Here is a 16,634-nt window from a genome sequence, read left to right as displayed (position 1 = left end):
ATAGATGGAGACCTATTTGCAAGACTGCTGCTAGCTTCTTGTTATGTGGGAGAAATGTAACAGTTGGTCCAATGTGTGCACATCCTCCGTGGATGTACTATACCTGACGCTCAGCATGACCAAGAAATAGAACCTGGAAACTAGTTATGTGAGTATGAATTTGCAACATATTACAACAAGGAACGAAACAGCTATACTTCAGGCCGTGTTATGACTTTTTCCATCTTGGGAGCTATAAGAAGAGAAGAAAATTCATAAAGATATCAGCATGGTTCATTGTGAATCCTGCTGAGTACAGCCAGAGGAGAACATTAAGAGTAAGGATGAGAAAGGAATGTATGCATGTGGAAAAAGTGAGCTGCTTTTTAGCCTCTAGGTATGTTCTCATAAGATGAAAGCAGGATTGAGTTAATTTGAATTCCACTGTCTTTCATTGGCTAATTTCTATACATGTAATCAGTATTATTTCAGGTACTAGGCATGGAAGTATAAGCTGCTAGCTAATCTACTAAAATAATACAATATGTTGAATGAAATGTATGTATGCTTATTTCTAAAACATCCCGAAAACTGGGCCTACAAACTAGTTAAGCTAAATTGTTCAAACTGGATTTAACTCTGTTGATGTCAGTGACATTCCACCTAAATACATTTTATATATAAATAACTTGCATTGAGTCCACTGATTTTCTAGAGGAACTTTGTTCCTGTCGAAATGCGCTCAAGAAAACAACCCCAACTAATGTTACATCCAAATTTTCTAGCTGAACAAGACTGCCTGCCTGCTGTAGTCAAATATTAAGTTGTGTGTGAAAACCAGTTCACACCATTATCCTATACGTTATGTGCTCTGAAAACAATTATCATACTGGTTACATCCTGACTATTCAGCACAAAGTTAAGCTAAATTGCTTGAATGTACATAGAAGGCAGTGAGATGGTTGTAGGAATTTTGAATAGAGAAAACCTGTATTTTTCAGCTTCCATGTCTGTTCATTGAAGAAACAGTTGTTACCACTGCGTTGACAACCTCTTATTTTTAGCTGTCACTTTATCACCTTGTTGATTTATGAACATATTTCAAACAGAATTGATTTCTGAGTGTGTCCTATGGTATTTGATTTTACTGTATGTATAATCTCTGCATTAGTAGGGATAAAAGAACAATTATTTTTTTCAACCTTTGCACAGGAGTTGCTGTCAGTGAGTCCCTTTAAAGCAGCCGATCTGATTTCAGTTCACTTCAGTGAGCAGATTGAACAAATAATTCAGAACCTTCAGGTAATGTGTCACATGTGTCAACTCAGTTTTTAAATTGAGAAGAAGTTTTCTATTAAGAGAGGGCTGCAAATTACTGCATTGAGCAGTTGCCTAAAAATTAGGAATTGTCAAACTAGGACTGGGGCTGCCAAGAAAGCATGTCTCGCAAAGGAGCACAAAATCTATGCATGAGCAGTGACAGAATGACTGTACTCTTTGGGGAAATGTTCTAAATTTTATTTTCTTGGGTTTGCACCAGTATCTGCTCAACCGGTGTGGCATACATGGCTATACTTCTGAGTCACTAGGCTAGATACCAACCCCTTTGACAGTATTGCTTACCTAATCCTTTTCCCCATGTTCAGAGCAAGTCTTACCCTCTTCTTTAAATCCCTCAAATTATCAGCCACTTTTAGGTTGGTTTTTTTATTGTAGTGAAAAGCTTTTCCTGAGCCACTTCAAAGTCATTTTCCTCTCCTCCTCCATTACCTCCTGCTCCTCTCTCGTGGTCCTGAAGTGTTCCTGTTAGGAAAAGCCGTTTTTGTAGTAGGGCATTTGCACAGTGTGTCCTCCTATCTGCAGCAGTTTTCAGCTTCTTGGGCAATTTGTGAAAGTTGTAGTGGCAAAGGAGCTCTCTTTCAGCCTGATCCTATGCCTGTTGACTTAGCAGTAAGTCCTACTAATTTTAACTGGCATACTCCAAGTAGGCGTGCATAGGGTTACATCCTTAATTATATATTAGACATCCTGGAGAATGGATGGGGAGAATGAGGTTATGCTTTGCAGGATTGTATTTAAGTTGACCCCCTGCCTTTCTCCACCATACTCCATTGCTCCAGACTTCTTTATTTAATCCCTTCGAGGAAAGGGATGGAAGGCATATTGAGCTAGACTAGGGTGAAAGTCCCTGGGGAAATGGGCAGATGGAGAATTTAGCTTCTCTCATCACAGTATTGTTGTAAAAGTCAAGCTTCTTAAAAAAAATGGATATGAAGGTCTGTCCTCATTCTATCTGGTTTGGACAGAAGGAATCTATTCATCATTTGAAAGTTACTTTCTGGGCCAGGCATTGATTTATTTTTCAGAAATATCCTGCTAAATTCCTCTTACTCTTTAGTGTGCAGCACAAATATAAATGTTCAGCCAAGACAAGGTGTCTAAAATTGTTTTTCTAAACACTCATTACATTCATCGATGGAGAACTTGTCACTGAGCCACTGAAACAGCTGGCAAATAATTTTTTGCTGAACCAGTTAACTTAATTTGTTCCCCACTGAATACAGTCCAGCTCTTGGATAATTTTGTTACCAACATCTTAATAACTTTAAAAAATGATGTAGGAAATTAAGAGACGTCTTCTGAGTGTTAGATTGTTTGGCCTGAATGTTTCACCTGGAGGTTTAAATAAAAGTACAAAAGGTTATGATAGGATGTTCACCCTCTGAAACATGCTATTTTGCAAATCCTAGTTTTATTTTCATTCATATACACAGCAGGCCTAGTTCTTTTAGTTTCTGGGGGCATGATATGCAGTATTTTTTGTGCCAAGGTGAATCCCTATTTCCATCTGATACAGTTTAAAACAACTTGCAGATGTTCCATTAACTTTTTCTCCTCCTTGTTTGTCAGGATCAATGTTTGCTTTTCCAGTTTTTGAGGAGCCTACTTGACCCAAGGTATGTATACAGATTGCAGATTCCATTTTGATTTTTTAAAAAAATGTTTTTATTCCTTTTTAGGTTACTCCGTTTTAGTTTTTGGAACCAAAATATTTCCATTAACCTTTTGTTGCAGATGTTAATGAACAGAGGCAACATTTGTTTCTGAAAATTTAGAAGATTCTTCTTGTCGAGGCAACAGTTTTCTCCAGCGGAGTGGGATTGTGTTAGTGTCTGATAGTGTTCTTCCTTACTATCAAATCCTCTAACCACCAGGCAACACTCGCTACAGAGTGCCAAGTTTTAACTGAATCAGCATTTCTAAAGTAGTTAATTTTGGTCATCTTACTTGGGAAGTGTTGGGGGTTTTTTGAAGTATTTTTATGCATTTGGTGAAGTGTAGGGCTTTGGAAGACAAAGATGGGAAACACATTCACACTCATTCCCTTGTTAAAGAGGGGTTGGGCCTGCTTGTTGCCCCCTTCCCCCCAGCTATATGTGAAGCCTTACCCACTTCAGTGCCATGCCATTCAGCACTTTGCTAAACATTTTGGGTTTTTGTTTTTTTAAAGAAACACAATTCATGGGATGCCTTTTCAACTTCAAAACCATTGCATTGATTGGCCCTGCAGTTCTTAAGTTCTTAGATGGATTATAAGCCTACTTAAGTGTGTCTCTTTTTCTTTTTACAGTGAACAGGGGGAGAGTGGCTTCAAGTCCAAGAACTCTTGCCTGTGTGTCTTTTTTAAAAAAGCAGTTTCTTAATTCTTTTAAAGTAGCTTTAATTGGGTACTCCAGTTATTCATACTGCTTTTGTAATTTATAAAATCCCTCTTATACTTTTTGAAAACCTCTGCTTAAACTTTGGGAAATCACATGTATTAGAGATGCAGGGCCAAGGCAGTGGGTTTGTAGAAGAGAACTGGAACCAGATTTGGCAAGAAATGCCTGTTAAGGGGACTGTAGTGTAGGAAGCAAAGATATACAGTAGGCCCACAATTTACACAGGGGTTACGTTCCGGGGATTACACCTACAGCCAAAATCATGTATACAAAACCCATTGGGCTCAATGGTGTGTGGGACTGCCAAAGTCATTTTCCCCAGAACCCTGCCTCCTCTTTTAATTTTTTTTAGATTTTTTGCCATGCACATAAAGTTAAATGTGCACGAGTTAAATGCATGCAAGTAAATGCAAATAGTTCCTGGGAGATGAGCCTGTGTGCTTGAAAAGGATAGCTCCAATAAGCACAGAGCAATAAGCTGCAAGCCTGACAAGACTGTGCCTCCAGTTGTTTTTGATTTTGCTCTTCCAGCTACCTTGCAGATTTTTGTTGTTGCTAGTGCATTACTAGCTGATGGTCCAGCTTGTTTGCCCCAGCACTTAAAAAAAAAAAATCAGAGTACTGAAGCAAAATGGTCTATTGAAACATGGGCAGTTATAGAAGCTACATCGCCCACTTATCCACCCAGAAGACATTGACCCAGATTCAGTGTTTTCTAATTGCTGTTGCAAGGGTTGATGCGCTAGTGTAGGGGCAAGGATAATGTTTGCACTGGATTTCATACTGCACAACAGTTGTGCTAGCAGAAGAAGCATGTTGTGCAAAAAGTTGGCACTGCAGGAAGTATTGGGGCTACAGCAATATGTTGTGCATCCAGCCATGAGAACCATGTTGGCTTTCTGCACCTTTCATTGCACAAAACTAAAGCAGCTGGTCCACTGCTAAGAGACTTTCACTTAGGGCTGTGTTGAATTCATCCCATTGTTTTCATCAGATTGTCTGTTAGACAAGGCTTCTCTGTGATGACTTGCCTCCCTAGAGACTGAAACATATAGTACCATCTGCATCCTCATTCTGGTTCCTGTCACAGAGATTCTGTGCCAGCACAGCCACATCCAAGAGGGGGCTGATTCTGGCGTTAAATCTCTGCTAGGAACTAGGATGCCATGATCACCGGTGGAAGTCATCCCACGGAAGCCCTTTCCGGGGGCCTCTGTGCAATCAAGTAACACAACTTTCCATTTTGTGTACCACTTGTTTGTAAGAGGAAATGTCATTTCAGAGAAAAGTACATTTTAAACGGTGTGCGGGTTGCTTGTGGGAGTTGTAGCAATATGCTTTGTGGTACAACTGCTCATTGGTCATGGGCAAAAGCACTCCTGGCTGTGTTTATTTCCCAAGGCAATTTTATACCTCCACATCCCCCCTCCCCATCTCCAGTCAACTGGCCTTGTACCAATTTTAGACTAAATCTCTGGCTAAATTAAATGTGCCAGACTAATCCCCTCTGTAATTCCAGTCCCTTCATTGTAGTTACACCACAGCAAGGAATCTAGCCCAAATGCGCTGTCACGAAATCCTCTCTAGTTCAGACAATAGGCTACTCTCTTCAGGATAAAATCTCAGTTTTAGTAAAATGTTAGTAAAATCACCATCTGGGGTGAAAGATGAACATGCACACTGATATGAAGGCAAATGTTTAGCTTGTGGATATACTTTCTGCTCTGATAGTTTTCAAGTTTGCCTCTATATCAAATGATATCCAACATATTAACCTGTTTTGAAAAAACAACAACCCTGTTTGTGCACTGCAACTAATATGCCCTCTATCCCTTGTGGTAATGCAGTACACTTTAGCCCTGCTTTATGTGACTTTCCACAGTTTTCCAGTGAATAAACCTATTAAGATTTTTCTGTTCATGCTGAAATCATTGGCTATATTTCAGCTTTCAAGTCCATATATATTGCTTCCATCTCCTATGATCTCCCTTGTTTCTGTTTCTCTTATTCCTGGCTTTGCTGTTTGGACCCAAATCACTTTCCATGAACTGGTAGAAGCCAGTCATACTTTATGCTATGAATACTAACAATAAGACTTAGTCCAGTCCAGTGGGGGCAGGTGGAGCATAGCCACCTTCCTGGCACTGGTGATTCTTTTGGTTAGCAGGGCAGAGGTGATGCAGAGGCTGTGTGAATGTGCTGGTGGGAGCATCAGATCAGTGGTCCTGCCAGTGCACAAACACACAGGCAATGCCCCAGCCATATTCAGGTGATGGGGGGGGGGGAATGACTGCCCCACCTCCTACAGTGTCAGTCTCTGTTTTGTTGCCTACTCTGCACAGTCTTCTGTGTTTGTCTAAAATGTGTCAGATCCCAAATGCAATGTGCCATTTGTTGTTTCAGGGAAGGTGTCAATCAAGAGTTGCTTCAGCTTTCTCCCTTCGTTACTGAGCAGTTTATTGAGTTGCTGTGTCAGTATGATCCTGACCAGGTTTTAGAGACTTTGCAATTCCTGGAGTCCTACAGGCTGGAAGAGGCAATTCAGGTAAAGTAGGAAAGCTTGGAAGTTGGGCTGGAATTGGAGGGAAATAGAAGTTTTGCAAGAGTTGTTTTCACTCGTTGGCTAGGCCCTTTCACATGGTATGTGGAAGAACAGGCATCGGTGACAAAAGGGGTTTCAAGGATGCCTCATTGGCCCCACTCGCAGTCTTGCAGCTTCCCCCAGCCTTACTCCTGATTTCCATGCATGAGGTGTAGATGTCTGAGGCAGGCAAATCGATCTGTGTGAACCTCTATGGGAGCTGGAATCCTGTGTGATCTGAGTTCTGACTTTCAAGATAGCCTACTTGTGTAGACTTCCCACTCAGACATTGACCTCTAAAGCATCAACACCGGGGGCAGGGGCAGAGAAAGGGCAGGGGCAGAGAAAGCTGGTTTTCAGAGGCAGGACCAGTTGCAGGGCTCGAGGTGCCCTTTTATTCATGTGATGCCCTTTCAGTCCCCTTCACCTGCTCTGTCCTGTCCTATGCCTAACTGTGCTCAAACCTGGACCAGTTCTTACAGCTAAGCATAAGTGGGAGGTTTTCTGTCTGGGACTAGTGGGAGCCAATCTAACTTATGCATGCCTTGATCATGCTGTCCTGTATGCTGTAGTGCTATTGGGTTGTTGACACTGTACCTAAACTCAAGTTAATCAGTAGTTTTCTGGTTTAGCTTCCAAATGGTTTTAGCAAGAGCTTCTTCTGTTTGGGATGTGACCCCGTTATTTTTTCCGTAGGTGAAGCTATTGCTATGGCAATCTCACTTTCATATATCACACAAGACTACAACTGATGAGGCTTCATAATACATTCTTAAAACTAGAATGCTCTTTTATGATGGGAAAGGCCTTTGAAATTCTTGGGGCCAAAGTGCATTACTCAAGAATTCTATGGAAATTTCCCCTTTTTAAAAGAAATTTACAAAGAAAGAGTAGCTCCTTGGGTAGGGAGGGAAGGTAGGTGGAGATGATGTGCTTTGCACTTTCCATTTTTACCATTTTTCTCCACTGAATCCCCACCTTCAAGGTTTTTTTTCTCTCTCTCTTGCTATACTCACCAGGCAGAAGAAAAAAATATGGGAACCACTGAATGATCACTTACACTAGAATATTTATAGTATAGCAACTTGAGGGTCCTGAGCTTGTTACCTGAAGTCTGTTTTTTAAATACCCAAACTTTTAATTATAGAGAGCATAACTAAAATCACCTTTGTATAATTTTTGTTCAGATCACACAGAAATACCAACTTCATGAAGCTTCTTCCTATCTACTTGAGAAGAAAGGAGATATTCATGGTGCCTTCCTAGTTATGCTTGAGGTATAGTTGACTAAAAACTACTTTGAAATGCTTCAGTCACTTTCTGCTAGTAAGACCTAGTAACTAAGAACAAGTACCTGTTTTCTAATGGTAAGACCTGTTTGGCGGTGAAACAGACTCCCTCAGAAGGTGTTGGGCTCTCCTTCATTGGAAGTTTTAAGCAGAGGTTGGGTGACTGTTTGCCATGGATGCTTTAGTTGAGAGTCCTGCATTGCAGGGGGTTGGACTGGATGGCCCTCAGTGTCACTTCCAGTTCTACAATTCTATATTTACCTCAGCTTATTCCACATCTCGGAAGACATTTTGCCATATTTTCTCCATATACAGTCACTTACATATTTTCGTCCATATTTTTATGATTATAAATACTATCTGTTTGATTATAACTTTAGATTTGGAACTGGAAACCTTTAGAGGGAAGGTTTAACCCAAAAAACATGTCTAATGCCAAATAAGTCAGTTTACCTGATGTCATTATTTTGATTTTCTCACAACTCCTAGCAGCAGCAAACAGTGAGGAGCAAGAACAGAGAAATATTACTGTATGATGCCATTGTCACTTGAGTTAAGCTACACATGTCTGGACGTCACTCTAAAGCAGGTGTGGGGAACCAGACTCTGGCCCTCTATGTAGATATTGCTCAACTTAACAGCATCCATCATGCCTAGTCAGCCTAGCCAGTCTTGGCCTTCAATTAGCCACAGAATTAGCACTTAAGACCAATACCAAGACTGTAATGATCCAGTATTAGAAGGACATTAGGGGAAGTAAGCTAAATCCCAAAGTACGGCTCTTGTGCCCCTTGTTCATTCCAAAATGAAAGGAATGGAATTGCTTATAACTATGAGATAATGCTGATTGTACCAATTGAAAATAAAAAGGTGGCTACCTTATCTGGTCCTCCTGCGCCCCTCCCCATGTTATCCACTATGTAAACTCTTCTGAAGTCAGGGAAACTTTAAGGGGGGGGGGGCAGAATAATTGGCAGTAGAAAATCCTGTATGAAGGCCTTGTGAGTTCAACCGATTATGTGTTTTTCTGCAGTGGCTACAAAGCAAGTTGTTGACACTTACATGTGAAGATGAAAGTAAGTTTTTAAAATTGAGCTTTCCTCCTTTTTTCAGGAAATGTGACTTTTTTGAAGAGAGTAAAACTCAAATAATATCAAGCTTAGAATAATAGAAGAATTGATTAGCTTTTTATTGCTCTGTCAGAGCAAGTCTAGACCACATCCCCTTGACAAAGATGATTGCATTTTATCTCTTGCTTCAGTGTTACTAATCACTCTCCTCCTGGATTAGTGGCCTTGAGATTGTAATGTGTTTTTAAAGTAAGAAATGCTGAATTTGCACATGTGCATCATATCAGGCTGGGCACCAACACATGGCACACACTGGCAAATGCCCCTGCAGGGGAGAACCACTGCTGGTGCTGGATCTGGCCAGGGCCCATGTTCCTTTATGTAACCCCACCACCATTTTAATCCCCCCGGAATTTAATGTGTGGGTCCAGCCACATGGCGCTAGCACTCCAGTCTGCATTGCCATTGGGCCGTGGAAAAATCACAAAAGTAGATCACATTGACAAAAACGGAGGTTGTTCCGGCTTGTGCTTCTTTTTATCATGCAAATATTATCTGTTGCTGTTAATTTCTACACTAGAACCATTTGGTGAAGGCATTTTAGAAATGTCATAAATGGCCCAGGGAAATAAATGGCTGATTTGGAGATGCTCTTAGGATTTAATTTCAAAGGGAAGTCTGATCTAGACATGCAATGAAGAATAAATTCTGACTTCTCAGACTTCTCTACTGCAAACCTCATATGTTTGCTATCCATGTGGTTCTAGATGACAAGAGTTTTATACCATGGACCCAATTTCACCATAGGAAGCTCCTGTCACTTAGCGGTATAAGCCTGGTGCATATGCTTAGAGTTACAGCAGTTCTCAGCTGAGTTGTATGTTCACGTTCTTCCACCATACACATATTGTAATGCACGAGGCACACAATCCACATGGAGACCTGGTTTGCAAGTTTCTTACCTTTCACAAAACAAAAAGCGGGAGGGAGTAGATTGGACTGAACCAGGCATATGTGCCTACTTCCTATGCAGTCTTCATCACATACAAGTAAAGTTAAAACGGGCTGTCAAACAGTTGTTCGAAAATAATGAACTGAATATATTTTTTATGAGAAACTGTATTGCTTACAAAGAAAAAAATAAATGAGAAAAGCATGATTGAATTTGTCTGAGAAGCCAAATGTAGTCAGTCAGTTCACATTTAAAATGTATCTTAGAGCTTGTCTTTGCTCTGTAGTAACTTGGCAGAATGCTACCATAAATGAATTAGGTAGTTTAAGGTGAACATTTATTTTAAAAAGATTGCCTGGGCCTTTTGGGTGTTTTCTTTTGTATTTCATAAAATCAGCTCAAAGCAAATGTTCATAGCAACACAAGATCACCTCCTACCAAATATAAGCAGCCGTGGAACGCAGGGTAATGTAATTCATCCCATAATCTCCCTAACCTAAGTAAGGTTTTCTAAACATCTTTTGGATATTGTGACAGACTGGACAATTTAGGGATGTAAGACCCTCACTGCTTGGATAACCATTATGACTTTGTTATTGAATTAAATGGTTTTAATAGTTGTATAAACAATAATAGTAACTTATGAAGAACTTTGGCTTAAAGCATCTGTTTTCAATGAAGAGGTAACTAACTTATGTGGCATCTGAGCCAAATGTTATAGGCATGTCTGTATGGTTATTTTACAGAGCTCTACCAGTCAATGTGGTAGAATGGCAGCAGATCACCACCAAGTAATAAATAGTATAGGTGAAATTGCTCATATTGGAGAAGGATAAATAAAACCCTAAACAGCCTGGTGTGTGTGTGCCCCCCCCCCCCCGTCCTGAGGTTTCCCCTCTAAAATATTAACTTGTTCCATAGGAAGCTCCTTTATTATGACATGGTTGTGAGGGTATAGAACAAACTTAATTTACAGTCAAGTTATGTGATTATTTCCCCCCACATTGATTTTAGCTGTCTGATTTAACTGCCAGATTAGTATCTAATTGCTATTTCTTCCTTAAATCAAGGTTCAATAGAATTTCCTTCATTAAAGGATATTGAAGATAGCTTAGCAAAAACAATTGCACTTTGCCAGAGGAATTCACATAAGTTAAATCAACCACAGCGAGAGGTAAGAAGTCTAGGAAGTGCTTGGCTTGTTTTCCATTAAGCTCATCTTATTGTAACTGGGGGGCTGCTGTGAGAAAGATGCATCTAGTTTCCCCCTTCCCCCCCTATATAACATCCAGTATTTTGAGTTGTGACATTGTGAGGCACCAAGTTTCCCTGACCCCACCAGCACCATTGACGGCCAATGATGTGGGGTGGGGATATGGAAAGCAGAACATCATGACTCAAGAGAAGTGCTGGTAGTTATTGTAGAGGGGGAAAGGGGTTGCTTGTGTGGTGGTTGTTCTCAGCGACAACCTTAAGTTTACCATAACATCTAGTTTGGTCATGGATGGAAAACCAGAGCTCCATCAGATGCTGCTGGACTCCCAGCTCCCATCAACCCCTGCCACTATAATCAGTGACCATGGGTGATGGGAGTTTCAGTCTAACAACCTCTGGAGCACCCTAGGATTCCCCATGTCTGATTCAGGTGTATCCTATACAAAAACCAGATAAGGTTAATTGTTCTAATACTGGCAATTGTACTGTTATTCTCTAGAATATTTTGTATTTATAGTTTATTTAAGATGTTTTAATCTATGTTGGAGAGGTTTGCTTAAATGTAAGAAATATATAAATTGTCTTAATAATAATTAGTACTTAATAATAGTTAGTTTGACCTGAGGTCAGATGGAGCCAGCCAATGACATTTTGCTCCCTAAGGCAAAGAACAAGATGGCTGCCCCCTTCCCTATTCCACATACAGAAGTTGACTGTATTGAAAGTTGAATCTTTCTTCCACTGAAAATAGAATAGCATCCTCCACAGCACCTGAGGCACCTGGCTAGCTTAGGTTCTCGGGACAGACTATGGCATATATAGCTTTGTCCTTCAATAAGGGCAGTGACGCAGGGTGGGGTACAGGAGCAATAGCCATGGGGCTGCCAATCCTCTCCTGCACAAGCTTCTGTCATTGGATGCATTTGCCTCACTCTGTCTAGTGGCAGGGCCCACTCCTGGGCCAAACTCTTGCCTGATTCAGGTGTATGGACTCATGGGATTCCATTTTGTTTCTTTTCTAGGCACTGTGGTTTCCACTCTTAGAAGCAATGATGTCTCCCCAAAAGTTATCCAGTTCTACTGCGCTGTGTCATTACTCTGAATGTAAGTGCCAAAATATCCATAACAATGTGTACTTCAGACCCTGTTCTCTGAAGCCAAGTAATTGAGAGTGAGAATGTGAATAGCTTTGTCACTGAGCCATAACACTAACAATTCAATAATTGGCAGTGCATATAAAATACATCAAAAATGTAAGCATAAAGCTTATCAGTAGGCCAGATGACAACATCCTATACCTTCAGAGTAGCCCCAAAACTGATTTCACTGGTGCCCAGCAACTCACTCCCTCCCCAAAATCTTGTATACCTTGTCAGAAAAGACCAGAAATCCCCCTCACAGTTCTTCTAGCGACAGCTCCCATATGAAGACTCCTAGGGCAGGAGGGTTTTGCTCACCTTTTGTTCAGGAGGGTCCTCCAGTTCGCAGCTGTTATGTCATGAGTGCATTTGCGTATTGGCTTCTGTTTCTGTACTCTGAAGCTTGGTTATTTCTCTCTGTTCCTCTTTTCCATAGTAACAATAATGAATTTGAGCATTGAATTATGTGTGGGGTATGACATGGGAAATATTTTTCAACATTAAAGCTTCAGGAGCTCTATTTTCCTTTGCCTTCAGATGTAGATACTGAATTGCCCTTCTCCCTGTGGATATAATATTGAGGAGTTTCTGTGGAAATACCTATAAACTGGAGAGCATTTGTTTAAGGCACCACAGAAATTCATCTGAAATTAAATAATCACAGAAAAGAATTGTCTCCATTCACCATCCACATGCACCAGAGAATCCATTTTCTATTAGATATCGTGACTTAAAAACACACACACTGGAATAGCATTTGCTCCTGTTAGTTATGATTCTGATGTATTTGTTCTACCAGTTTTGAAGAACTTGACGATGCAAGTGTTGAACAACATGGCAGCATTCATTGCCCTGCCACTGATCTTGCAGAAAATTCTACAGGTGAGATAATGTACTGATAATGTATTTTTAAGTGAAATATGCCTTTACATGTGCATGCTTAAGTCGTGGTATAAAGTGGTATTACTTATTTTCCTGATACATTGTGTTAATATCTGTGAATTCATCTCATTACCTCTGGTTTTGTGGGTGGTGGCAGAGGGTGTGTTGAGTAAAGTCAAAGTTGTACAGTGAGAAGGATTGACGTTATTAAAACAGCTGCTGCCAATAGGAATTGGGATGGGTATTTTGTAGCCTTTTGTAGAAAATAATTTTAAAATTGCTAAGACTTTCATACTTGGAGTAAAGTGAATCTGAGAATTAGAAGTAAGTGAAGGACTGAGGTTCAAACTAAATGTTACACAAGTTTTTGTCCTCTTTCTGTTACTATAAACATGAATACCTTGGTGAGTGGAGCTCGTGCTTTGCATCAGGGGTCACCAACATGGTGCCCTTAAGTCTTCCATGGCACCCATGAAGCCTCTGTGTCCTCTCCCAGTTGCTACCTCCTTGGTCATGAGGGAAGGACTGGTTTGCCCAGTTTGGCAGAGCCATAGCAGTAGTCTCCCAGCAGCAACATCACTTTCATTTACTAGGAGAGGGAGAGGTAAGGTGGTGGCAAGTTCAGGGCTGCACAGGGAGCGTGGAAGAGCCAATCTGATGCACTTATATAGCCCCGAGTGTACTTCTGTCTTCCCCCTCTTAGTACAAGTGGCAGCAAGGCTGCAGTTCTGCCCCACTAGATGCTCCACTCCTGAGTAGAAGTAACTAGGGAAAGTTACAGGGTCTCTGTACATTCCTTCATAGGTGAACAAAACTGACTGGAGGAGGTTTGTTCTGATTTCTGTATTTTTGCATGTTTTTTATTGGAAGATCAATAAAACATAATTAAAACAAACAGAACACATTTCAGGGTGTTCCATTTGCATTTTCTAAACCACGTAAGAAACAATGCATTTGTTAGCTCTTAATCCAACAAAGCCTAACTTTAAATGGCTTTCTCATCCCCATATTTAGTTTTGCCAAAGCCATATTTGTTTGCTGTCCTTTTATTGGAAAACGTTTTACAAAATCAATGCTCCCTGCTGGAGATACAACCTAAAAAGCAGCTCCATGTCCAGATTATGTGCCTTGCTTGTGGCCTCTACTAAAACAGAAGCCTACTGTTGTGTATCAAATAATGGCTTTTAGATTTGCCTTATATTGGACACATGATTCCCCTGAGATGCACTACAGCTTCTCTGTGGATGATTTATAATACCAAATCTCATGCTATCTAGGTTGATAATATTTTTGTAAAATTGCTATCTAGCATTCCTTCAGTTCTTGGGAGAAATACTACTCTGGGGACTCAAACTGGCACTGCTTTTATTTCATCTAAATTACAGCTGCCTTTCTCCTCATCCTAATCACTATTACCAGTTTCTAGTTTCTGCTTCTAAAGGCAAAGTGTGAATTTGATGCCTACTTTCTTTTGCTCTCCTGTCCCTAGTTTCCAGCTCCATTGATTTTTTTGTTTTAGTTGTATTTTGGACCTCAGAACAGTAGTTCCCATACCAAAGTGTCTTGCTGTCAACTGTAATTTATAGACTAGGTAAAATACCTTCCGTGGCATAGGTCTAGAATCAAAACCTGAAGAATCTGAATTAACAAGCTTTTTGTTAGTTTGAGCTACAGCGTTTACATGAGGATAAAAGTCCTTGGTACCAATCAGTTCGTTACAGGAGAATGATCTTATTTGTTACGGAAGACCTAGAAGACCTAGCAGCACAACTTACTTACTATGCCCCATTTTCATTTTCAGAATAGGAGTCTTTTCTTGATCTTGTGTTTGCTTTAATGATAACTCCCTGAGACGGCATGCGTCAGGCTGCATATGTGCGGCACAATTGGTTGGGGCCTCACTTTCTGTTGGTGTTGTCAGATGCTGATGGAAATAATTACTTCTGGCACTTGAATAATATATCAGACCCACTTAGCAAATGTTGGACTGACACAGCATATCATCTACATGACCCGTTCCCAACCTGATGTCCTTGAAATGTTCTGGACTAATACCTCCCAACAGCTCCAGCCAACGTCGCCAATGTTTAGGGATGATGAAATAGGGTTGCCATATTTCTATCTGTGAAACTGTTTTTGAGCTATTTTTTATGGAAGATCGGCAAAAACGCCACTGCTGTCATGGAGGGCTATACATCAGCAGTTTCCCGGACATTTTGCCCAGACTCTGCTGCCAACTGCAGTATTCTACATAGGTCCGGGAACTTCTGGACGTATGGCAACACTAAATGAAAATTGTAATCCATTGACTTCTGAAGAGTGCCAGATTTGGGGTGGCTGTTCTGTATGCCCTGAAATGAATTAGTTTTGTGGGTAGGGTAAGCATTTCTTAGAATCATAGAACTGTAGAGTTGGAAGGGAACCCTTGCAGTGTAGGAATCCCGCCCACCGCCATCCCTGGATTGGCTCAAACCACCAGCCATCTGGTTAACAGCCAGATGCACTGACCTATTGTGCCACAGGAGGGCCCTATGGGTAGAAGATCTGCCTGCGTAAGGTAAATAGCAAGAACATTCCAACAGACTGAACTATTGAACTGTCTCTTTGCTTAGAAAGATATTTTGTAATGGTCTGTTTTTTAAGAAAGGCAATAGCATTTTTTTATTGCTTGCTTTAAATAGGTATAATCCACATGCCATAGCAATACTATAGAGCTGTTTTCAGCAAAAATACCCGGGTTATGATTTCACATTGCATTTACTTTACAGTTACTCATTTGAAACGGTATTAAATATGATTAATGTTAGATTTAAATTCTAAATCTGACTCATCAGAGGATTTAGTAACATTAATTCAAAAGGAAAATGAAAGAAATGCTTTGGGGCAATATTAAGTGAATTTTGGGGACATTAAGATAAGTATTATCCCATTAAGAGGATGAGTGGTATCTAAATAGAGATGAAAGGTAAAGTGCTAAATCTTTCACAAAGCCATAATCCCTTGTGAATGTTCTTAAAACAGATATCTTGTGGTTTCTCACTGTATACCCTGTTCCAGAAGCAGGAAACTTTAAGATTCTTTATTTCCCTATGCCTGTAGGAAAGTCAAAGCTGTGTCTGAGCACATTTAAGCATAGAATATCTATTTAATGTGATAATGAGCATTCTATAGCTGCTGGAATTGAACTGTGGGCAAATCATTATAAGCAGTATAAAAGCTAAAATTCATATTGCATATATTTCACTTCCACTACTAACCAGTAGGACACTAAGCTAGGCACTAAGCTATATAATTATTATAATTATATAACCTGTTGCATGTGTTGTTTGAGAAGTAAAGAAACACAACATGTAAATGGCATCAATTTTCCTTGCACCATAATTGGTTAGTGCAAGGCCTCTAGCTAACTTACTCATTCACACTACTTTTTAAAATATTGTGCAGCTTGATTTGACCTGATCTCTAGTAATTAAAGATCCGTGAGTTGGAATGTGCTTGTTTATCTGGGTGTAGACCTTCTCTGCCTGCCTAGTTTAAAGGGCTTTCAAATGAAGGTTTCAAATGTAATATCAGTTCCTGGTCTACCAGCAGCATTTGGGAAACCCAGAGTCTTTCAGGCACCTCTCCTCTGGGGGTCATTTGCTTCCTTTTTATAAGAAGCATCTGCATGCCGCTCCAGAAACAGTGTTCTCTGACCTGCTTACAATAACAAAACATGAAAAAACCCAAAACAATTTGTTATGCCTACCGGGGAGGTTGCTCAAGAGCAAACAGGCAAGATCCCCACCGGTCTTTTCAAAGGCTT

General features: G+C 40.3%; 1 protein-coding gene across 4 annotated transcripts in view; it reads left to right on the top strand.

Moving 5' to 3' along the window:
• VPS8 (VPS8 subunit of CORVET complex) overlaps positions 1–16,634 on the top strand; it is a 93,790-nt gene that overhangs the window by 55,284 nt on the left and 21,872 nt on the right. For all 4 annotated transcript variants that reach the window (XM_081006659.1, XM_081006660.1, XM_081006657.1 and 1 more), the window contains 8 exons: positions 1,192–1,281; positions 2,890–2,936; positions 6,105–6,246; positions 7,470–7,559; positions 8,605–8,647; positions 10,664–10,767; positions 11,831–11,912; positions 12,747–12,829. In XM_081006659.1, the coding sequence (XP_080862785.1) occupies positions 1,192–1,281; positions 2,890–2,936; positions 6,105–6,246; positions 7,470–7,559; positions 8,605–8,647; positions 10,664–10,767; positions 11,831–11,912; positions 12,747–12,829 (681 nt within the window). The remainder of the gene's footprint in view (positions 1–1,191; positions 1,282–2,889; positions 2,937–6,104; positions 6,247–7,469; positions 7,560–8,604; positions 8,648–10,663; positions 10,768–11,830; positions 11,913–12,746; positions 12,830–16,634) is intronic.

Source organism: Podarcis pityusensis (genome assembly GCF_964106645.2).
Source record: "Podarcis pityusensis genome assembly, chromosome: 5".
Taxonomy (NCBI): domain Eukaryota; kingdom Metazoa; phylum Chordata; class Lepidosauria; order Squamata; family Lacertidae; genus Podarcis; species Podarcis pityusensis.
The sequence above is the reverse complement of the archived record's forward strand: the minus strand, read 5'-3'. Positions and strand labels throughout refer to the sequence as shown.